Source organism: Coenobita brevimanus, chromosome 90, assembly GCF_032717465.1.
Source record: "Coenobita brevimanus isolate Jiangsu-jjx chromosome 90, ASM3271746v2, whole genome shotgun sequence".
NCBI classification, from domain to species: domain Eukaryota; kingdom Metazoa; phylum Arthropoda; class Malacostraca; order Decapoda; family Coenobitidae; genus Coenobita; species Coenobita brevimanus.
Genome location: NC_137043.1, coordinates 17,329,317 through 17,354,226, shown reverse-complemented (window position 1 = coordinate 17,354,226; position 24,910 = coordinate 17,329,317). Strand labels below are relative to the sequence as shown.

The 24,910-nt window shown below is 40.8% G+C and overlaps 1 protein-coding gene across 1 annotated transcript in view; it reads right to left on the bottom strand.

Moving 5' to 3' along the window:
- Positions 1 to 24,910, bottom strand: part of LOC145411618 (cell adhesion molecule Dscam2-like) — a 157,357-nt gene that overhangs the window by 32,466 nt on the left and 99,981 nt on the right. The window contains exons 31-32 of the mRNA XM_080281625.1: positions 15,689 to 15,943; positions 1,540 to 1,753 (exon numbers count right to left, since the gene is read on the bottom strand). Of these exons, the coding sequence (XP_080137751.1) occupies positions 1,540 to 1,753; positions 15,689 to 15,943 (469 nt within the window). The remainder of the gene's footprint in view (positions 1 to 1,539; positions 1,754 to 15,688; positions 15,944 to 24,910) is intronic.

The following is a 24,910-nucleotide window of genomic DNA, read 5'->3' as shown; positions in this document are numbered from 1 at the left end:
ATAAAGTCACGCTCGACATAACGATCTAATTGGTACCAGACCATCTATATAGCTGACTGATCGTTAATGCTGAACACCATGCTGTTTGGTAATTTCTCAGGCGTGGTGGCTTTTACCTAACAAAGATCGTTAAATACAGACCGTCGTTCGGCCGTACAGATCAACACAATAACATACAGCTAAGTCTAATTGGCTATTTCTGTTAATAAATGCTATATTTATAGCTCCTCTCACCATGCTGATGGCCCAAAGACTGATGTGGGATTCTGTGGAATGCAGAGGAGCACATTGTGTGTGTGTGTGTGTGTGTGTGTGCATAAATATAAGCATGTGTAAATAGCAGTAATAAAGTAAAAAAAAAAAAAAGTAATTGCAAAACAGTAGTGTGGGGTTTGTGATCCTCACTAACGTTCAAAGAATACAAATGAAGAGGGAGGAGTGGAACGAGTTACGAGGAGAGTAGGGAGGTATTTGAGACAAGTAAAAAAAAAAAAAAAAAAAAAAAAAAGATGAAGCTAGGGAGCGACGTAGAGTTTATGTTCCATACTGTTGGGAGAACTCTGAGATAGGATAGCCATATGCAGTGAAAAAGAAAAAAATGAGAAGTTGATTATGAAAGTCAGGATGAGCGAAAAAAGAGAAAAAGGGGACTAAAGATAAGGTTCAGGGTCGAGGTGGAGAGGTAGGACTAAATGAGGAGAATGATGTGAGATGAAAGTATAGTTGCCTGACGATGGAGGCAGGGCAACATGTAGGCGATGTGTTCGTTGACTCTCTCTCTCTCTCTCTCTCTCTCTCTCTCTCTCTCCTTGTCCCATCAGGAGCATAGAGTAAGAGCCTGGGACTTGATTCTGCGGCTAATTTTGGAATATATATATATATATATATCAGCGAGTCCAATTCTCAACTGTAATGGAGCTACAAGTACTGATAACCTTATGGGTGAATTATGAGGGACGCGATTTTCGCCCATAAGGACATCTGCAAATGTAACTCAGCAACGGTTCAAAGCTGAATTCATGTTGTTATAGCATATTTTTTACTCAGTTAGCCCTAGCATCACTTCCTGAAGTTAGTGTTGTATTTCGGGCACACCCTGTATTAGCATATATATATGCAAAATGTCTGACTTGAAGAAGCTTGATTTTCCACCACCACTGTGCAAATCATAATGTGTGATTTGCTTGAGGCAAACAAGTATTTAAGAATATCCCATGAGAGTATAATAAAGCAATATTATTTCTACGTGTATTCCTAAAAATATAAAAATAAAAATGAAGATAAGAATGGGCAGCGGGGGTTTAGATCAAGAAGGTGTTTAAGAACAGAAAGTGAGAAGGTGCGCTGGAATGAAAATGAGCCTTTGGGAGTACATGATTGACTGAAAGAGAGGCTTCATAAGTGGGAGGTTGCGTTCTGTAAGAGGGAATGATTGGTGAGTAGAATAATAAAAATCCATGCAGACAAATAGCGGGGGGGTGGCTGGCTGCAATAGCCAAGCTCCACCTACATAGCTCAGCCTCCACTACCTGAGACTACCTGGCATGGCGGACAGGCGGCAGCGGACAATGGGCCGACGGCCCACCTGTTGCTACAGCCGTTGCAGATGCTGCCCGCTGACGTGCCGATTGTAGCTGTTCCAAAAACTGTGGGTGCTGAGTGGGAAGCTGTGAGTACTGATAGCGCTGCTGTCTTTGACTGGGAGAAGATGCATCATTGCTCTCAGTGCTTGAGTCTCCCCGTGTTGCCTCATCTGCTGATACATACGTCATAGAATATATTAGTTCAGTAGACTTAGCAGTGAACACACATAATGTTAAGGCCTTCAGAACAGTCGCCCTGACCGTTTGGTAAATTTTCCATTGTACTGTAAAGTTATTTTTACTATTGTTCTGCAGGTAGATGATACGGATTAATTCACTTAGGGTAGTGAAAGTTAGGGTAGTAAGACTGATGGCGAGATGTAAAGACCCGGAAGCCGAATGGGTAGGTTCAGCGTCATTCAGGGTTTGGTAGATGTTTCTGTCTCAGTTTTATTTGGCTTTTTAGAAAGCCTTCTTGCATCCCGGTGTTACTTTTCCTCGCTATTAATGTTGTTTTTGTTGCAGCCCCAGGTTTAGCTTGCGGTGAACCCAGCGGACCACAAGAAACTGGCCACATCGAGAGGTCGTTCCCAAAGATCTGCTGAAATTGTGTCGAAGGATTGTCTGTTGTGATGATGTGGTGCATGAGGTAAGTGGTATGGCATAAGGATGGTACACTGCTGTGTAGGGAGAGTGGATTGTTTGTGAACTGTTTCTTTTGTCGGTGCTGTACTTGGGATGGGTCATGGCTGAATCGCATTCTGGCTAGGTGCGTTCGTGTCTCTGAGTAGTATAGTTTCTAAAAGGTGGATTTAGGGCAGTGATAATGAAGGTTGCTGTTTGGCTGTCGGTTTTGGATGGCTGAGGTGATTATGTCTATGTACATTGTTTGGTGGAGGAATGGATGTAACTGACACTGTGTAGTGCTAAATGGTTGTTCGTTTTTTTTTTCTTTGTAAAGTAATGAAGCAACCTATACTTACAGGAGTGGAGTGGATCACACACTAAAGGTACCGGTATGTATTGTGTCTCACGCTAATTTGAAATATTTTTTTCTTTTTGGTGAAGTGCATCTTCTTACTTTAAAGGTTTTATTTTGTGCATAGTTCAAGCTTTTCCATGTTTGCAGTAGTTGATGTCGGAATATGCTTTTCCTAGTAACATTTCATTGAACGGCTTCAGATACTCTGTTTTATCAGGGTAACACATGCCATTTTTTTTTTCACTTTTCCTCATTAAAGTATTATTTATACAGCATGGAGCACAAGAGTCTAAAAAAGAACAACTGGAACAGGTTAAGGTAAAAGAGTGCAGTCGTTCTCCAGTAATTTCAAATTTTCACTAAAATCAGTGGATAGCGTCCTTTGTTGCCTTTTATTACTACACTGTTTGTCCACAGCACTCACTGTCATGCACTTATGGCTTTGTTTTCCCGCCTGATTTTCATCCCACATAGAGATTTAAATGTGGATAGGAATATAATGTTAAGAAGCTGGATTGCTAGTTAGGTACTGCTGGAGAATTCCCGACGATTCTCGCATTTTTCCGCTACCAGTCAGAGTTGCCAGATAGCCTGTTGCTGTGAATGGAAGTACTTTGTAAAGGTATGCATTCATTCTTATTTTATTTTCTCTATAGTGTTTTATTTAGGTGACTGGTAAATTATGTAATTTAATTTCAGTTTGTATGCTAAGGAATTCAGAGTGCTACGTATCTAAGGAAACTCTGGAATATTTCGGATGTCTTCGATTTGGTAACTGTTTGCTAGGAGCAGGTACCAGCACGTCCTAGAATGTTGGAGAAGCAATGAAGGATTGGGGAGAGAACTGAGGAGCTTCAGTTTAGTTTAACTTGTGGCTTTGTGAAGTTAGTGTAGCTCTGGAGTTGTGAAGCAGACAGTGTAATTCTATCTATCTATTTATTGGCTGACGCTTCAATCCCGTTCGGAGTGGCCACAACCAAATCGCCTCCACGTCACCCTGTCCCCCGCTATTTCACTGTCCCGCTCCCAACTCACCCCCCCCTCTCTCATATACCTCTCCACCCCATCCCTCCATCTCATCCTCGGCCTCCCCCTCCCTCTTCCCCCCTCCACCTCACTCACATACACTCTCTTCGTCAGTCTTTCACCCTCCATCCTCTCCACATGGCCAAACCACCTCAGTGTATTCCTCCTAACGCTTCCTATCACATCCACATCCACACCACAATGCTCCTTTATATTCTCATTTGTCACCCTGTCTCTCCATCTGACTCCACAGGCTCCTCTTAAATAACTCATTTCCACTGCACTTACTCTTGACTTGTGTCCTTCCAGCAACGTCCAAGCTTCACTTCCATACGTTAGAGTTGGTATCACAATACTGTCATGTAGTAACTTTTTCACTTCCATGCTCACATCCCTGCTCATATCACTGCTTTCAAGGAACCAGCAACCTTTCTTCCCTGCTGTACCCTTTCAAGCACTTCACCCTTCAAACCTCCATCCTTACTCATCACACTACCCAAGTACTTAACTCGCCCCATCTCGACCACTTTTCCACCACTGACTCCCCCCAATCCCGACCATTTTTGGATTTTTTTTTTTTTTGGCTCAAACCTCCGCTTTTGGTGAGAAACATCGAAAATTCATAGAGAAATTGCTCACCTGAGGTTTAAAATACTCGATACAGGTAGGAGTACCTCCTTACCTTACTGGGTTTTCTAACAGGCTGGCACCAAAGAAAACGAGTTCTATGGGAGGATAACTATTTCACATCACTCATAAACGGTATTTGCTTATTTACTTGGTACTAATTTATACATAGTACAAGAGTATATTGGTTTTCAAGCAGTAATATAGGCATTATAAGCATTGTTTTACTCACTAACTCATCACCATACCTGACCTTTTTTGCCACATTATCTGATCATCATTTCTGACTGTTTCTTCCTCTAATGCTATGTAAAGTTTGTCCTCCACATTGTCATTGATTGGGGAATCACTCTGGCCCTGAATTTCGTACTGTGGCATGACATGGCTTTACTGGCCAGTTCACTGATAACAGGTTAATTGCTGAGACAATGGCATGCAGGGGGGGGGAGGAGGTCATGCTGGGTAAGGCACTATCCCTGCCTGGCTTCTTGTAGAGAAAGGTGTCACGTGTATACGTACCAAAAATCACTCGCGAAAATTGAAAATTGTGCAAATTAGGGACCTTGCAATTGATTCGTGTTTATGTACGTCGATGGGATTGGCAGTGACAAAACGTGTGGACGTTAAAGAACGTCGACGGGACGCCGCGGGTTACACATACACACATTTTCCAAATCCTCACCATCCAACCTCGCTGTACATTCACTGACTTCACCTCTCTCAAAGACCATCACTTTACTCTTCCCTACATTCCCCTTTTAGATTCCATTCCTTACACACTCTCCCAGACTCATTCACCAAGCTTTGCAGCTCTCCTTCGTCTTCACTCAACAACACAGTATCATCTGCAAACAAAAGTACAGGGAGTTTCCAAACACTACCCTCTCTCACCAGGGCCACTCCAACATCCACTGCCCTACCTTGTGCCTCTTTTATTACCCCATCCATGTACAGATTGAACAACCATGGAGACATGACACATCCCTGCTTCAACCGAACCTTCAAAGAGAAAAATTCACTCAGTTCACCATCCACATGCACTGCAGCCTTCGCACCATCATACATACTCTTCACAGCATTCAACAACTTTCCCATCTACTCCATATATACTTAAAACTCTCCACAATCCTTGTCTATCCACCCTATCATATGCTTTCTCTAAATCCATGAAAGCCGCACAACTTCTTTCCCTTCTCTAGAAACTTTTCCACTAAGATCTAAGAATGAATATCTGATCTACACAACCTCTTCCCCTCCTAAAGCCTCCCTGTTCTTCTCCAACTAATTCCTCTGTTCTTTCTCTAACTCTGTCAATAAGTATCCTACCATACACCTTCCCTATTATACCAAGAAGACAGATGCCCCTATGATTACCACACACTTCTTTTTCCCCTATTCCTTTGTACAAGGGAATAATTATACCTGACTTCCAATCCTCCGGGACTCTGTCTTCCTCCCAGGCCAATCTGCCATTTTCCACATCCATTCTACTACTATCTCTCCCCCATACTTCAGCATTTCACCACACACTCCATCAATTCCTGGGGCTTTCCCTATTTTAACTTTCTTCAATGCTTCCACAACTTCTATCCTACTGATTTCTTCCTGTCTTCTCACCTCCCTCCTCCTCCCAGCCATTCCCCAGCCACTTATAATCGCATTACTTCCATCCTTTATGTTCAGCAATTCCTTAAAATGTTCTCTCCATCTGCTCACTTTTTCTCCCTTCTCCACTAGTAATCTACCATTTTTATCTTTCACTCCCCTGCTAACCTCACTTCCACCCTGTCTTACACTTTTCACCTCTTTCCAGAACATTTTCTTACAGTCCCTCCACTTTACACTCAATTTCCTTCCAAATTCCTCATCCGCTCTCTTCTTACTCTCTCTTACTAATCTTTTCACCTCTCTCTTTCTTTCTACATATAACTCTCACTTCTGCCTCTCAAATTCTTCCACGCCCCTATTTCTCATCCATTCATTGAATGTTTTCTTCTTTTGTGCCACTGCCTGTCTCACATCTTCATTCCACTACACTGTTCCTTGCACACCCCTCCGTCATCTCTTCATCCCAAACACCACATCACATGCTGTACACACTTCTTCTGTAAATATCCTTCACACACCTTCCACGTCCCCCATCTGCTCCAATTCATATTTGCCCAATCGTACCTCCACTTCTCTCTTATACTCTGCCTTTTTCTTATCCTCTTGTAACTTTTCCACTCTCCTTACAAATACTCCTTCTTCCCATCCCTCCCTTCTTCTGTTTCTCCATCCTAATTGGACCTTGATTCTGGCCACCACCAAGTAGTGGTCAGAAAGTCCACTCCCCCAACCTCTATAAGCTCTTGCATCCATTACACATTTTCGCATCCTTTCATCCACACACACATAATCAATCATTGCCTTCCTTTCATTCAGTTCACCACCCACCCTTCTCATCACTCGCCATGTATACCTGCGGATCATCTTGTTCCTGAAGAGGGTATTGGCTATCACCAACCCCCTCCCAGCACAAATGTCCACTAACACATTGCCATTCTCATCTATCTCACCAGGCACACCCCACTCACCAACTATTCCATCCACCTTCACATTCCCTACTTTACCATTCATATCACCGATCAAAAACACTCTCATTCCTTCCAAACTTTTCCATGCACACTTCCACATTTGTCCAGAACTCTTCTCTCACTCTGCTTGCACGATCTTGCGTTGGCGCATACACACACACAATCGCCCACATTTGTATTCTAACTTTCAATCTTACCCACACAATCCTTGACCCAACTGATCCATACTCTCTTATGCTCTTCTTCCATCTTTTACTCACAACTATACATACTCCTTCATTTGCCCTCTCATTCTCACCTACTCCTGCACATATACCCCATCCATACCCCCATTCTCTCACACTCTCACCTCCCCATTTCGTTTCAGTTATTCCGCATACATCCACTTTCGCACACTCAAGCACCTGGACAATCTCACTCTCTTTCACCTCATCATTCACTCCCCTTACATTCCAGGTTCAGTGTAATTACTTGGTAAAATAAAGACAACAGATGTGAGAAGCCTGTGTTATTATGTCTGAGTTGATCTTGTGTAAGGATCTGCTGTTGTACACAGAAAGGCTGACCCCAGGAAGAACTATTCACTGGGTGACGTTCTTCCTATACTGAACAATGTTTATTTTAGTGTTTTGATGACACTCGTGATTTGGGCATTACTTTTAACTATACTTTAGATTTCATTTTGTGCAACATTTCCTCCTCAGTATTGTTGATTTAGGATATAAAAGAAGCATTACAAGAGTTTGTCCTCATTTTAACCCTGAAACCGTTGGGCAATACCCTGTACATTTCATATTCTCTCGTACAGCCACAGCCTTAACTTTAGTATATTGTGGTTTCTTTTCAGTGTGCAGGGGGGCAAGGGGGGACAGTGGTAGAGAGTCGGACTCGGGACCACGGGGTCGTGAGTTTCAACCATGCCCTGTAGCTGCCACGCCGGGTGGGGTAGTGCCCTCTTGTCACCTAGCAGGGCTATACGACCTAATAAGGTCTAGCTCGGGGGAACATTTCCCTTTCCTTTCCCTTTCCGGTGTACAATAAAGGAACTATAAGTAGGCCGTGGCAGTTGTCAGATGCCACTTTCTGAAGGAAAGGTACTGGGAATCGGGTCATCATTTCTTTCGACGCGTGCGTAACTTGGTATTTTGGAGAAGTATATAGCCCGCTGAATGGGACAAAGAAGGGATAGGTGCTGTTGTTGGATCAGTGGTGTTCATATTAATTCACTGAAACGCTACATTATTTTGCAATCTCTGTGATGAAAACTTCTGGTGTGAATGTTTGTAAAAACAACATAAATATTACCAACACGATAGGTAACATTTGAACTGTATTTTTACGTCTTGTTATTGCCAAGTGATACACCACCGCTAGGTAAAGGCCCAGTCAACTTGTTGAGCCGTGCTTTCAACGAGTTTCTGCAAGTGCATAAAAATTATCTTAAAACCAAAATATTTGAATAAAACTCTTGAGCAATGTTTTCAATGTGAAACATCTAAAATGGAGATAAACGCATTAAATGTTATTAAATTAATTTCAATAAGTTATCATGTATCATGTCCATAGGTCCCTTTACCACCGCTCCCAGAGACGGAGCATGCACTGTCACCCTGTCTCACCCAACTCCTCAGAGATCTGTCCAGCGAGGATAATGATCTTAAGGACACGGACTCTGCACTTGTGGTCATCCAGGACCCCACTCCCTTGTGTCTATTCTTAACTTGCACGAGCTCTTTAAAAGTCATACAATGTCGTAAGGCAACTCTTACTACTCATACCAGCAGTCGTACGAATATTCGTGAGACTCTAGGCGATTTTTGTCCACGACTTTCATCTTCTGCTCATGCTTCCCCCGTACATACTCGCACAGTGTGACTGCCAGAATGATAATTTCACTTTACTCGCAGTCGCTCGCCTCTATTCGGGTAAGCTTGCAGAAATTTTGATCGCAGATGCTCGTAGAAAGCTCTGCTCAGAAGTGTGACTGGGGCTTAAGTGAGACTGGATGTTATGTTTTGATCGACATCTCTCTCTCTCTCTCTCTCTCTCTTTCTCGGTAAGTGAGATCGGGTGCTATGTTTTGATCAACGCTTGCGTGTGTGTGTGTGTGTGTGTGTGTGTGTGAACCAAATAACTCAGACAGCATTTATCTGTTTTTTACCATTCTAGGGAAAGGTTGGTAGACTTCCCTAGAACTGACCAATTGTTTGAAAAACAGGCTGAAGGTCAAGGTCATATGGCTAAGTTAATGTTTGACCTAGAAACATTAGCCTAAGCAGTTTTTATTCAGTTCAGACCCAACCTGGTGTAAGGGCGATGGTGATGAAAAAAAAAAATAAATAAAAAGGAAAATTTTCAGTTATGAGAACAGACAAGGGTCACTGTCATAGGGCAAGATCAAAGTTTGACATGTGAATCTGTGTGAAAAGTAAAACTAGTACTTGGCAGAATGGTTATGGATCAGGTAAGGAGTTGATCAACGATGTTTGAGGAAAACAGCTCAAAGATCAAGGTCACATAGCAAAATCAACCTTGGCATTTGGGGGCCAGTTTAAATCCTATATGGTGAAAGAGTTAAGGGCAAGGGAAGGGAAAAGGGGTTCGAAATTGAGAACAACCAAAGGTGCAGGTCATATGGCAAGATCAGCTTAAACACTATGGGACCAATCTGAATAAAAGTTAATGACACTGTTATGGGTCAGACAAGAGTGTAACAATTCAGGAGTGAAAGCAATCGGTCGAAAGTTCAACCATTAAAGCAATTACAAGGCGCGGGTGTTGCACTCTGCGAATGTTCCTTCTCGTTTGTATTTGTAAATGAAACTTTGATTTGTTTCACAATCATCATACTTTTCTGTTCAAAAGACTGCAGTAGTAGAAATATAGATAAGTATCATTAGGCAGGTGGGTGCCCATCATCCTCGGATGTCTGTACAATGGGAGGCAAACCAAATATTTTGTTTGAACTAGAAGACATTTTCTACACTGCGTGGTGACCAAACCCAAGCGTTCCCTATACGCTGTGAAAGTGACAGAGTGGGTTTGCCAAAGTTTAGTGACCTGACCTCAAAAAAAAAAAAAAAAAAAAAAAAAAAAAAAAGCACCCTGCCCTGATCAACCAGCATTTAGCTACCAATGACCATTCGAAGGACATTCTGAATAAGAGGAAATGGAGTGCAAGGGGAACAATCGATGAAGTAAAATAAATAGCGATTGTGCAGACAATCAAAGATGCAGAAGTGGATATATGTGGAATGACTAATATTAAATGAAACTGTAAGTGTGTGAAAGTTTGGGAATATGGACTGGGTGTGTATGGTGGAGCGGATGAGAATGAGAAGGTGAACGAGGGTGTCAAGATTATTTTGTGCAAGACTAGGGTGTGAAGATTATTTTGTGCAAGAGTTGGACGGAGAGCATGAAGTATTATGGATCAGCTGGCTTAAGGATTGTAATGGAAAGAAAGCAGATAAACAGGCCTTGACTACTGTATGTATTTATATTCCAACAGAGAACCGAGTTGCTGTGGTAAAAACAGAGATCTGGGACAAAAGAGAAGAATCACAGCAGCCTGAGAGTGATTCAGACTGGAGATATGCATGGTAAAGTGGGGAATACTACAATTGATGAGGCCACTGGCCTGTGGGGTGTACCACTGGAATGGGTGGGAATGATAGTTTCCTGTTGGCCTTTTTCCAGGTACAAGCTACACATGGCGAATGGTAAGGAGAATTGGGAACGAGCTAAATGCATGTAAGGCAGTGACTGATTCTCTGCATGTGGATAACCAAATTAGAAGATCAGTGCTTGACACAGGAGTATATGGAAGTTTTAGGAGTGGATTTCTCATTGGATTTTCTCATCAGTATATAGCAGTGTCAGAAAAATAGATTTATAAGCGATGAGTGACTAGAAGTGGAGGATGACATGAGGAAGAAGTTGTTGCAAAGAGAGCATACAGTTGCAGGAGCAGGAAACTGGAGTACAGGAGAGGAGAGGAGAAGCGACTAAGTGGATGTGATCTTGAGGTGACAGATGATAAGAGTGTGAGTACGGTGTTCGTAGAAGATATCTGTGCAGCATGTAAAGCACTGTGTGGGGTTAGCAGAAAAATAAAGGGTTGAAAGCAGCAGTACTATGGAACGAAGATATGAAAGGAGCTACAAAGGAGAAAAAGAAAGCTTGATATGAGTGGAAGGGAAGCAATGGAACTGAGGATGTGCAATGATGAAAGATTATCGCAAGGCAACATACCCTAAGAAACACTTATAATGAATAAGTAATTTGCTGGAAGTTATCATGATTTTATCCACATGCACCATTATAACAGATTAACCCCTACACCGCGGGCATGTTTACCAATGTTTTGCGTGTCCCGCGGGATTATTCGGGCTCCGACAGACTCTCAAAAAATATTTCCCAAAAATCAGTTATTAGTCCTAGAATATTAAAATTACATATGCTTATGGCACATACCTTCAGCTTTCTCCTGGAATGTTTGTTGAGCCTTCGTCTGTTACCGTAGGACTTGTGGAGACCTCTGAAGTTGGGTAACGAAGTCTCCACTTTACACTTCCCGATAACCCGTAATATGATTACCACAGCCAGATATAAACACTATAAACACTACTCTATGATATTCAAGTAGTTTGGGATCCATACTCCAAAAAAAAAAAAAACACTGTGAAAGCAACGGAAATTACGAGCGCGTCTTATCGTCACACTTGCGCTAGTTCGCTCTTGGTACTCTGTCATTTATTATTCATAAAACCCCTCACACTTTATATTTCTATTACTATATCACACTTATATATATCTGGAGTCTTTCTCCATAAGTTTCCTTCAGTCGTATTAGTTTATTGTCACTGAAGTCATTCAATTTTTAATTCAGTAAAATACGTAGAGAGCCACGGATTCACTTTCACTGTTAAACATAAATTATTTATACTCATATTCTTATATTACTAATTACTTACATTACTATTTACATTTTCTATTCTATTTTCAATATTTACCCTTCTATTTTACTTACACTATGTTATTCACTGTCACTTTCAGTAAGATAAAACTATAATACACTGTTCAGTCATTTGTACTGAACATCCATTGCTTTCACTTGCTATTTACACATCATTTACACATTATTTACATATTATTTCCAAATTATTCTCCTTTCACACTTGCACTGTTAGAACTGCTTCTGGCTGTGGTAATCGAAGAAGCAGGTAACACAGAGGGGAACCTGGCACTCAGCGCACTGTCTGTCATCTCCCACTTATGTACGGTGGTGAGCATGTGCGCAACCCTCTTGTCATGCCACCGTATTGCCAGCATCTTCTCAGACTTGCATAGGTGCACGTCTCCTTGCTGCGAGGTTCCTGCCTCTGTGAATTAGGGAAAGTGGGCACGATTACTTTTGAGTCGCAGGAGCCAATGCCATGCTCAGAAAGGTATTTGGCAAGTTTCGGTGCTGTATAGTAGTTGTCTGTATACGGCACATGATTCCCACCAAAATACTTTTCTAGGAGCACTTTCACTACACAGCCTGAGAAGCCAAGGGGGTGTGTTTTATCCAGATCGACAGTGCTGGCTGAATAAATGACGAAGTCAAGGATGTACCCCGTCTTACAGTCGCACAGTACAAAGAACTTAGTTCCAAAGCGATGGCGTTTGCTTGGAATGTACTGAACAAACCGAAGACGTCCTCTGAACAAAACCAAGGATTCGTCAATGACATCCTTCTGAAAGGGGTGGAAGAATGACATAAACTTATCCTTCATTCTGCTCAGAATCTCCCGGATCTTCCAGAGTGGGTCAGTTTGGGAAGGTACATTGTTGTCGGCAAAGTGCAGGTTTCCCATGATGTTCCGGAAGCGATCTCTGGCCATGTACTTATTGAAGGTGGGTGAGGGTAGTAAGGGGTCCATGGACCAGTATTCTTCCAAATCATGCTTCTTGGAGTGTGGCATGAGAAGCATGAGGGCAAAGAACACATACAGCTCCTGCACTCCCAGCATGGACCACTGTTGCATCTTGGCTGCACGTGTACCACTTGCAGCACGTTGTGATTCATACCTGTTGGTCTCATCACATATGTGCTGCATGACTTCGTCATCTAAGAAGGCCAAAAGGTAGTCCACACACTCAGCATTTTCGTCAATAGTGAAGGCAGGCTGAACTCCTGAGGAGCTCTCATCAAATACTAAATTTTCAGGCACAAAATCTGACCCTTCCGTCCACGCGAAGGCTTCCAGGATTCCCTGTCGTGGCGGTGTAGGGCGGGTGGTGGTGGTGGTGGTGGAGGTTGGCTGTGAGGCAGATTTATCTCGTTCAAGGTCACTCGCACTGACCCTGGGTTGCCGTACAGCACTAGCAGCCCTTACCCTACTAACTACACTACTTTTCACAGTCCTTGATTTACCTTTTCCTCTATGGCCTGCCTTCACTGTTCATGCTGGTGGTGACTCCGACGACGAAGACTCCGGAGATAACTCAGCCGACGATGATGAAGAAATGAGTGAAGTGGGGCTTGGGGAACGGGGAGGTGAATGCACTCGGGACTCATGGCGGGCTGGGTCACACGGGGGCATTGTTCTGGGGCTAACACGCCGCCTTTTCACTCCCTTCACATATTCCTTGCCTTGCTGCACTAAAGGCTCCTTTCCCTTGGAGCTAGAGACTACTTCCGACACTGAAGCACTCGTTGTAGCAGTTTCTGGCACGATAACCTCACCTGGCTCATCACACGATTCACCCGAATCGTCAAAATGACTGTCCATCATCACCATGGACAATTCTGCAAGTTCACGTGCCACTGCAGAGTCACTAAGGCCTTTCCTGCTTCCCTCACTACTTTTCTTAGGGGTAGAGATCACGGGGCCCTTTGCAATGGGCGCAGAAGCGGCAGGAATGGCGGGGTGCGAGTGTGACATGGTTTCACTACAGCGGAGGACAAGGAACTAAATGCCGCGGCTTATCTGAGAAGGCAAGGGTTGACAATGACACTGAGGCTGACTGCTGCTAACTTACATGCTAATTTTTTATAGGTAGAAAATCTCGGCAATACATAAAGAAATAGGTAGTTCCAGGTGAATGTAAATGTCGCTTAGGCTTCTCCCTTCCTTTCTGATATATATTTTTATTACAGACATCGATTACAAGGCATAATTCAAAGGGGAAATTACGTGGTAATGTAGCAAATGAATGCACGTGCGGTGTTGTCAGGTGATAATTACCCAATTCCTGGTGTATAACACTATCACTTACCTGATTTTTTTTTGGTATATATTAATTTGTATAAGTATAGGGCATAGGGCTTATTTCAATGGATGAAATCTGTGGAAAAATCTGGGGGAAATTTGCGTAGCGCAGCGCGGCGTGGGAGGTGAGAGGACAGGGTAATGGAGGGCAGGTAGGGAGGGGAGTCATGAAGGGGGTAAAATCGCTAAAATGTCAACAATGGATGGGAGTACAGATGAGATTTGGAGTGCTGACTAGTGTTGGACATTGGCAGTACTGATAGATGATACAAGCCACCACTTGAGAGCCCGGGATAATTCAAAATAACACAGAATCACAAAAGTGATGCCCAGCGGTATGATCCATTGTGGCCGAGCGTCACGAAAGTGACGCCCCGTGGTTAAGGGGTTAAGAAATGTAACTTATGTGTACTTTTGGAAGGTATACTCGTATAATAATAATACTGCATGAAAAGTTAATGCTTAAGAATTTCCATGTAATAACCTCTGTGTGTCGACCCTGAGGTTGGTTTACACATCCAACCGTTTGGGTGGGGAAATCTGAGAAGAATAGTCTTTACCAAAATCATTTTTAACATAATGAAATGATAGAATACTGAATGGAGGTTAGACAAAACTACCGCGGATATATGGTCTTCACTATGTACAGTGGAGGACAAAAGTTCTGTCCTGATCCCAGGCACAATATGAATCTCTACCAACTGAGGTTCGAACAACGGTGCTTCGGGAAGATGGGGATGCGAGGTGCCGGGGTGGCAGAAGACGAGGTCAGAGGGAGGGGTTTAGTGTCCAGATCCATGGGATGATAAGTAACCAATATTGCTATGATCTCAGTATAATTCATTGATAAGGTTATATTAAATTAATAAATACGAACATGATGATATACAGGTAACTATATATTCCGTGAGATAATTTTTTATAGGATGATTTAGAGAATCATGGTTGGTACTGTGATGTTTCTCAGTCATCGCGGCATAGAAACAATCATTTTGTTTGTTCATTTTTTAAATCATCGTTTGCATTACTATGATTCGTTGGTTTCTTTGTAGAGGGGCCAGTCTTCGAGTATCATTGGATATTAAATATTTCAGTTTATATTATGGTCATACTTTTTTGTCTTTAATAAGGTTATAATTCTTACCACTATTATTTTGAGTCTCTTCAACTAAGGAAGGACTTTATGGCAAAAGCCTGGTCATTTCTGTCAGTTTCGAGAGAGGGTGCTCGGGATGAGGTTAGAAAATATATCAGCAAATTTTAATTCATAGGAAACTGAAACACATGAGTTAAACAAATGCTTTTATATCAGTCAAATTCTATTAACAACACACATTAAAGTAGTTTGCGTATTTATGATACAGATGTGGAATATTACTACTACACATAGAAGTAACTCACCTTGACTGTATTAAGAAAACACACTAATTTTTGGTAACCCTAGGAAACATAAGGGTGATTTTGACATAAACATAATACCAGGCTTTCGGTTATCATTGCCAACAGTATATACATAAAGAATACAGTACATACGGTATTACTTGTCATTATGAAAGTTATCTAACACGGAATCGAAGAAAATGATATCATCAAGCATTCAAATGATGCAAACACAGTAATAGAAGGTCCAACCACCTTGAGCCTGAACAACTTCATCAACCCTCCTGGGTTGGGATGCTACTAATTTATGACAAACATCTGAACGGTTCCAAACAGATTCGCAGACCTCAAGGGCTTCACGTTCTACAGCTTGAACACTTATTTCTTCACCCACGTCCCTGTCCTTGCACATTATAGCCCATGAATTCTCAGTTGGGTTTAGATCCCAACCCTCTGAGGGCCAATCGAGGACTTCCATTTCCGGGTGCTGGTTTAACCAATCCTTTAACACTGTGCACATATACACAGGACTCATGTTATGAACAAGTCTAATAGGATGAGGAAGTGGGATTGCCGTATTTCACACGGATGGCAATAAAACGTTTTCTAACACGTCAATGTATTTTTTCCCTGTAAATCTTCCTTCTGTTTTCGTCAGTTCTCCATGTCCATTAGCCCACATCCATCCCCCAAATGATAGGTTCACCAGCCCACTTTTGTCCTTCTGTATATTTTTCATCTTATATCGTGTGTTTACGGGTTTCCAGCACGTTCGAGCCCCTGCTGCCACCGACGTGAAGCATTTCTCATCAGTAAAAAAAAATCTACGTCTGCTCCTAAATACTGTAAAGCAGAGCCTAGTCTACACTCTTTGTTGGCTTGAGAGAGTTTTTATTTCTTGGCTTTCCTGTAGCAGTGAATGCCCATCTCGTGAATGCGTCATCTCGTCGTCCGCAGATCGCAGGGAAGCTGTAAAGTCTGAGTAACCTGAACTGCAGGACACTTTGACTGCTCGTGTACCATGTCCGCTATACGGGTGAGAACCCGAGGTCTGTCACTGCGTGGCTTTGTCTTCACTGAGCCCTCCATTTGCAACCGACGAATCCATTGATTCACAGTCCTGATAGATACCTGTAAGGAGAGTATTTTCTCTTGATGACTTTCCCACTTCCCACAACCCGATGATACAGCCACGGAGGGTAACGCTCAGGATCGTTTGCACTCTTCCCTGTACCCATCATATTGCCGCGTCTTTTTGCTATTTCTACACTGAATGCAAAATAATGCAATAGTTGGTATTATAGTTTTGGACTATTCATAGTTCATTGTTGATTATATTGCACGATAATGGTAAAACCATCTTGCACTGCGGCTCTCCCCTACATTCAAAACAACGTCTCTCTCTCTCTCTGTTTCGAACAATCACTTTTGTCATTTTACTACATAATTATGGGGTTTTACCCTCCTGCATTTGCCACATTCTTGCCATCCATGATAACTTGCAATGCTTAGTAAGCAATTCGCATTGAGTCAGCAGTCTCTCTCTATCTCTCTCTCTCTCTCCCTCTCTCTCTCTCTTTCTTTGTGTTCTTACCTAATTGTTCTTACCTAATTGTATCTTTACAGGAATGAGTCAAGCTCGTACTGTCCCGTGTCTTAAACCATATTTATCGTACATATCCTTAAATTTGTGAATTGTTTTGGCACACACTATTTCATTCGGTAGTGCATTCCATTGATCAATTGCTCTGTTTGGGAAACTGAATTTCCTTACGTCTTTATCACCTCTCTTCTTATGCAATTTTTTGCAGTGTCCTCTTGCTGATGCTTCTCCATATGTTAAGTAATCATTTATGTCTATTTTCTCCTTTCCTGATATGCATTTATATAGCATTATCATGTCACCTCTTTTCCTTCTCTCCTGTAGTGTTGGTAGATTCAGTTTATTTAGTCTTTCTTCGTAGCTTAGGTCCCTTAAGCTTGGTATCCATCTTGTAGAGGCCCTTTGAACTTTTTCAATCTTGTCTATGTGCTTTTTGAGATGAGGACTCCAGACTACTGATGAATACTCCAGGGTTGGTCTAATGAATGATGTTATTATCCTTCTTAGCATGTCTTCATTTATGTATGTGAATGCTATTCTCATATTTGCAAGCAGTGTATACATGTTCCGTACCTTCTCGCTGATGTGGTCAGCCGGAGATAGTCTGTTATTGATAATCACACCTAGGTCTTTCTCTCTTTCTGATGTGTATAGGGTTTTATTTCCTAACTTATAATCCCAATCAGGTCTTTTTCCACTTTTACCAAACTTGATTACATGACACTTGTCCACATTGAATTCCATTTGCCATGTACTACTCCATTCATGAAGTTTATTTAGTTCTTCTTGTAGCTCTTTACAAGAGTCTGTGTTAGTAATTCTCCTTTGTATTTTTGCATCATCTGCAAACATATTCAGATAGCTCTCATTTCCAGTGTTACTGTTTATATCATTTATATACACTAAAAACATGATTGGTGCCAGCACTGAACCCTGTGGTACTCCACTAGTCACTTCTTTCCATGATGAGTAGTTTCCTCTTAGTACTGTCCTCATTTCTCTTTTTATGAGAAAGTCTTGCATCCAACAAAACAGTTTGCCTCGAATTCCTCCTTGATGGTACAGTTTCCATAAAAGTCTTTGGTGTGGTACTGTGTCAAAAGCTTTCTTGAAATCTAAATAGATACTGTCCACCCATCCTTCCCTTTCCTGTATTGTGTTTGTTACTCTGTCATAGTAGCTCAACAGATTAGTAACACATGATTTTCCTTTTCTGAAACCAAACTGTCTTTCTATTATCATACTGTGTTCTTCTAAATGATTTACCCAAGCTTTTCTTATAAGTTTTTCTAATACCTTGCTTACAACACTGGTCAGTGATACTGGTCGGTAGTTGAGTGGATTTTGTCTATTTCCTTTCTTGAATAAGGGGACAATATTTGCTTTTTTCCAAATATCAGGTAGTTTACCTTGACTCAAGGATTTCTTGAAAATTAAAAATAATGGTTTACATAACTCCTTTGCACATTCTCGTAATACCCAACATGAAATTTCATCAGGACCACTTACTTTTCCTCTGTCTAATCTGCTTAACTCCTCCTGTATTACTTTTTCTGCTATTTGTATATCTGGTAGTTCTTGAATAAGGGGACAATATTTGCTTTTTTCTAAATATCAGGTAGTTTACCTTGACTCAAGGATTTCTTGAAAATTAAAAATAATGGTTTACATAACTCCTTTGCACATTCTCGTAATACCCAACATGAAATTTCATCAGGACCACTTGCTTTTCCTCTGTCTAATCTACTTAACTCCTGCATTACTTTTTCTGCTATTTGTATATCTGGTAGTATGTGTGGACATGCGTGTTCCACATAGTCCCTCTCAAAATTTTTTTCTTCTGTAAAAACTAATTGGAAATTCTTATTTAGTGCTTCACAAATATCTTTCTCTTGTGTATAAGTGATTCCCTCGTCCGTAATGGATTGTATTATATCTTTTACTTTAGTTTTGCTTCTGATATAGCTGTAAAACAGCTTTGGTTGATCACTACTTTTATTTATTATATCCTCCTCAAACTGTTTTTGGGCTTCCCTCCTTATTCTTGTATAGTCGTTTCTTGCCTGTTTGTAATTATTATACGCCCTTTCACTATTATGTCTTCTGTATCTATTCCACAACAAATCTCTTCTTTCTTTTGATTTTTTACATTCTGTATTGAACCATTTCTGTATTTTCTTATCTGCTTCTTTGTGCTGTGGGATGTACTTCTGGACTCCTATTTCATAAAATTCACAAAATTTTTATATACAGCATTTAAATCTTGTCCTCTAAGCTCATTTTCCCAATCAACTTCTAAGAAATACTTCTTTAGGTCTTGATAATTTCCCTTTTTATAGTTTAGGCTCTTTTTGTAACTATCATTGCTGTTTACTATGTCATATGCTATCCTGAAGTTATAATTTAGTACTGCATGATCGCTTTTGCTGAGTGGAGGGTGATATATTAAACTGTCAATATCATTTTCTTGCCTTGTAAATATTAGATCTAGCACTGAAGGTACATCAAGTCCTCTTTTTCTGGTGGTTTCCCTCACATGTTGCGTTAAGAAAAACTCTTGTACGAGATCCAGGAGCTTTTGGTCCCAACAGCTTTCTTGGCTATTTATATCTAGAGTATTCCAATTTATATTTGTATTGAAGTCCCCAGGTAGTATAATTCTTTCCGATTTCTCTTCCATTTTATGTAGCAATGATCTTACACTCTGAATTGTACTCTCTGCCAGGTCCTCATATTCGTCTCTTTCCCATGTGTTTCACCTGGGTGGCATGTACAAATTGGCTACAGTTACTTTACCTTCAGATGTGTCGATCTCTACTGCAATCAGTTCTACTTGTGATGGTATATCTAGTTTTATTTCCTTGACTTTTACATTTTTCTTAGTTAATATTATAATTCCTCCTCCTTTTTTTAAATATCTGTCTCTTCTCCATATATTGTATTCCTCTTAGTTTAGTATGTCATTTGATATCCTTGGTATTAATTTTGTTTCAGTTAGGCATATTATTTGTGGTTCATTTTCTCTGACATAATCATTCATCTCTAGTAATTTAGATACCATTCCATCCACATTTGAGTACATCAACTTTATCATCTTGTTTATATACTTGTCATGACATGGTTCTACTACCTTCCTCCTTTTTCTTCCATCCTGTTTGTGTACCACTTTCGTACCTGCGGTCCTATTACTTTGTAAAAAAATTTCTTCTTCTCCTCTTCTGATCTTCCCTCATTTTTTGTTTTTGCTTCCTCCCTTTTCTCTTTCAGTAATTCCAGTTCCTCTTGTGTTAGGCATCTTTTTATCCATACATTTTTGAACTCCTTTTTTTCCTTAAGATTCTTTGCATTTTTTAGTATTTCTTCCACAGTGTTTACACTCTGGAAAGTCACCTTTAGAGGTCTTGTCTTGCTTTTCTCGTATTTCCCTAACCTTTTGTGTTCCTCTATGTCTTTACTACAGATTTCCTCTGATACTTCTTTCAGTAAGCTCATTACATTTGCCATCTCCTTTTTGTCTCTTGTGATCTTGTTTTTAACTTCTTCCTCTTCTATACCAGTGATTACTATTGATTTGTTTATCTCTACTGAATCTCTGACTAACTTTGGATTGTTTTGGATTATTCTTTTCACCTCCTTTTTAATGCTTTTTTCCTCCACCCTTGTTTCTAAGTCTTTCTTTACTTTCACCATTTCAGCATACGTGGTTTCTACATCATTTTTGTAGCTTTGCACAGCTTCATTCACTTGTGTTATCTTCTCCTCAATATCACTGCTCTGGTCAATAAGGCTGCTAACTTGCCTAATTGTCTCTGTGTCATTTTTGAACTCTTTGATAACACTTTCGTGATTGACTACTGTACTTGCCATTTCACTCATTTTCTTCCTAAGTGTACTCAGTTCCACTGTTAGTTCACTGATGGTTGTGTCTTTCTTATTGGCCTCCCTTCCTAGTTTTTCTATTTCTTCCTTTTGCAAGTGCATCTGCTTCTTTATTTCATCAATTTCATTTTTGAAAGCCATTTCTAGTTTGTTTACACGTTCAACCAGTCTATTGTGGGTCTCTACTTCAACCAGTTCTTGGTAGAAATCATCATTTTGCTTTTTACCTTTATCCCTTTTCTTTTCCAAATTTGTTTTACTGAAGTATGTGTGATCATCAACTTGTTGTGTCAAAGATTAAAATAAAACTTAAGAGAAACGTTAATGGTAATTGTACAGGAGGTAATAATTATGATTTTGATGAGCTGAAAAGTGATGAGAGCACGAGGGAAAAGTTTCGGTGCGAATGTAGAAACAGGTTTTTAGTCCTGCAGACTTTGATGGAATCTGAAGACAATGATATTAATCAAATGTGGAGAGAGGTAAAAGAGGTTTTGCATGAGAGTGCTAAGGTTACTATTAAGAAAAAGGGAAAAGCGAGAGGGAAAAAGTGGATGTCAGATGAAACATGGAATGTAATTCAGAAAAGGAAAGAGGCTAAGTTATGAAGTGAAGAACATGTTGATGGCCAGGTAGTTGAAGTAATTAGAGCAAAGTACTGGAGTTTACATTCTGAAGTAAAAAGACTCGTTAGACGTGATAAGAGGAGACTATATGATGAAAAGGCGACAGAGACAGAAATTAAATTAAGTAAAAATGACGGTCAGAGCACAAGAGTAGCGTATCAGGCCATAAAGGAGTTAACTGGGACTGAAAGGAGAAGGAAGGAAATACCTGTACGAGATAGAAATGGTAATTTGATGACTAAAGATTTGGATATAGAAGGAAGATGGAAAGAGCACTTTGAATCTGTTCTAAATAGACCAATCCCAGCTGAAGAGGACATTTTGCCAGCCGAGAGAGATTTGCAGATAGAAACAGGGGATATAACTTTGGAAGAGGTAGCAAAATCTATAAAGGAGTTAAAGAATTTTAAGGCTCCAGGTGAGGATGGAATATTCCCTGAAATGCTTAAGGTGGAAAATGACGAGTTGATGAATGCGCTTTTGAAACTTTTTAATGTGGCTTGGGATAATGGCGGAATTCCAGAAGAGTGGAAAAATGGAGTGATTATAAAAATACCAAAAAAGGGAGATTTAAGTGTGTGTGGCAGTTGGAGGGGGATAACTTTGACACCTGTAGTTGCAAAAGTCTTTTCCAAAATCTTGTTGAACAGAATAGAGCCAGTAATTGATAAAATTTTAAGAGAAGAACAAGCGGGATTTAGAAAGGGTCGAGGTTGTAATGATCAGATTTTTATTGTAAGGCATCTAATGCAACAAGCTAATGAGATGAAAATGCCACTTAACATGTGTTTTGTGGATTTTGAAAAGGCGTTTGATAGTGTTTCACGTGGAGCTATGTTGAAAATTATGAGATTCTATGGTATACCAGAAAAGTTTGTAAATATTATTAGAAGCCTGCATGAAGGTACTTTTTGTAAGGTAATGGTGGGTGGTTCTTTGAGTGATCCATTTCAAGTTAGGTCAGGAGTGATTCAAGGAGGAGTTCTTTCGCCATTGTTGTTTGTTTTGGTTATGGATTATGTTATGAAAAAGGTTGTAAGGAGAACAGGTGCAGGAATTAACTGGACAGAAAATAAGAGGCTGATGGATTTGGACTATGCTGATGATATTGTACTGATTTGCGGAAGTATTTACGAGATGCAGAGGGTGCTCGATTGTCTGGTGGAGGAAGGAGAAAAAGTGGGATTGGTAATAAATTGTGGAAAGACTGAAATTATTAATATGAACGCGGAGAACCAAATCGATTGTGTAATTGGGAATAATGTGGTGAAGAATGTAGAAAACTTTAAATATCTGGGAAAGATTGTATCATCTAATGGATCATTAAACAATGAAATTGAGGAGAGGATTAGACAGGCTTGGCGAGCTGTTGGAATGTTGAAATCTGTTTGGAATAATAATATGCTTTCGGTACATACTAAAGTGAAAATTTACAAGTCCATGGTTAGACCAATTTTAATTTACGGGCATGAGTCATGGTACAGTACAATTGCAACAGATCAGAAAGTATTAGGATTTGAGAATAAAATACTGAGAAGGATTCTTGGGGCAAAGTGGCAAGACAGAGTTACAAATGAAAGAGTAAGGGATATTACGAGAGTGGAACCAGTTAATGAATATGTGAGACTGTCTCGCTGGAAGTGGCTGGGGCACATATACAGAAAAGAAGGTTGTTTAATACAGGATGTGCCAGAGTGGATTGCTAGAGGAAGAAGAGCTAGAGGTAGGCCGAGGGAAACCTGGTTGAGGACAATGAAAAAAGAAGCAGGAGAGGAGTGTTGGTGGGACCTGAAGGAGATGGCAAGAGACAAATATTGGTGGAGAGAGTTCATTGAGGCCCTATGCATCCCGTGGGGTGCCACAGGAAATGATTGATTGATTGATTGAAGTATGAGTGTGTGTGTGTGTGTGTGTCACCCTACAGGATACGTTACGTGAAGCTACAGAATATGGTGAATGTTTTTGGCGTATCAAGTAAAGCCATGATCCGGGGGTCTTGAATTATGATTGAATGAAAGTGTGGCTCATTGGATTGGGCAGACTTGGGCTGTCTGAACGTTGCTAACCCTCACCCTGCCGTAGGGTGGGAATAGGGGTCCGGATGATGATGATGATGATGATGCTAGAGAGAGACAGAGAGACAGAGAGACAGACAGACAGAGAGACAGACAGACAGACAGACAGACACAGACAGACAGACAGACAGACAGACAGACAGACAGACAGATTCGTGCAATCAGTGAGGGAAGGTTTGGAAAATGAGTATTTTTTCTAATAATCAGGAGGCTATGAATAAAGCTGGTTAGACCGTCTCTAGATAAGAGTCATGCAGTGAATGTCGTGGTACACGTAGTAAATGGAAACTTTCCACTACCACTGGTTTTTAGATCACCTGTTGGGTCTCCCCGTATTTTTTATCACATATAGCAATGGATCTAAACGCGAGGTCCATGGACCCTCAGGGGAGGGAGTAAGTACAGTAGGTAGGAAGAGCGAAAATGGGCGGAGAGAGGTAAGGAAGAGGGAGGAAAGAGGTAGGAGGGTGACAGGAAGGGTGAGAATGGGTGGAATGGAGATCGAGATGCAAGAGAAAGGGATGGATATACAGGGCAATACAACAAAATAACCAGAGGTATTTATTTTTATCGAAGTTAGTAATAGTCTTGGACATTTCTATAATTTACTTAACCTCATCACTTCGTGCTGTCCGTTTCCTCCACCACTGAGCCACAGAGGCTGAAAATCACTACGAGAGTTCGAAGGCTGACTTTCACGTATTTTCACAGACTCACAGAATACATAACCATACTCATATTACTCTTAGTCGTCAGTATCACAGCCCAACCTTATCAGTGAATCATAGTGGAATTATGGCCAATGGCGTACCGAGGGGGGCACCATGCGGCCATGGCCCCCACCTTTTGCAATATATATATATATATATATATATATATATATATATATATATATATGTGTGTGTGTGTGTGTGTGTGTGTGTGTGTGTGTGTTATTAGTTTATTACAGTTGTAAAGTTGTTTGATCGAAAATCGAGCGTTTGAATTTTGGTAGTATAAGGTTATTGGAGAGACTGAATCATAATTCAGTGGCACAGAGTACTTACAAATGACTTTAGAATATGCTGCATTTACGTCGTATACCCATTCCATATGGCCTCAAAATGATCATAAAATTGTCTCAAATGCAAAATTTTCTCTTGGGGAGGGGGGGGGGGGCATACAGCGCTCCCCCTAACCTCCCAGCTGTACGGGCTCGCTGCGCTCGCCAAAGTCACGGGCTGCACAGTTGAAAAGATAAGAAAAAAAAAAAAAAAAAGCCTCCCTCATCCCCCCACCCCTTTTCAACATTCTG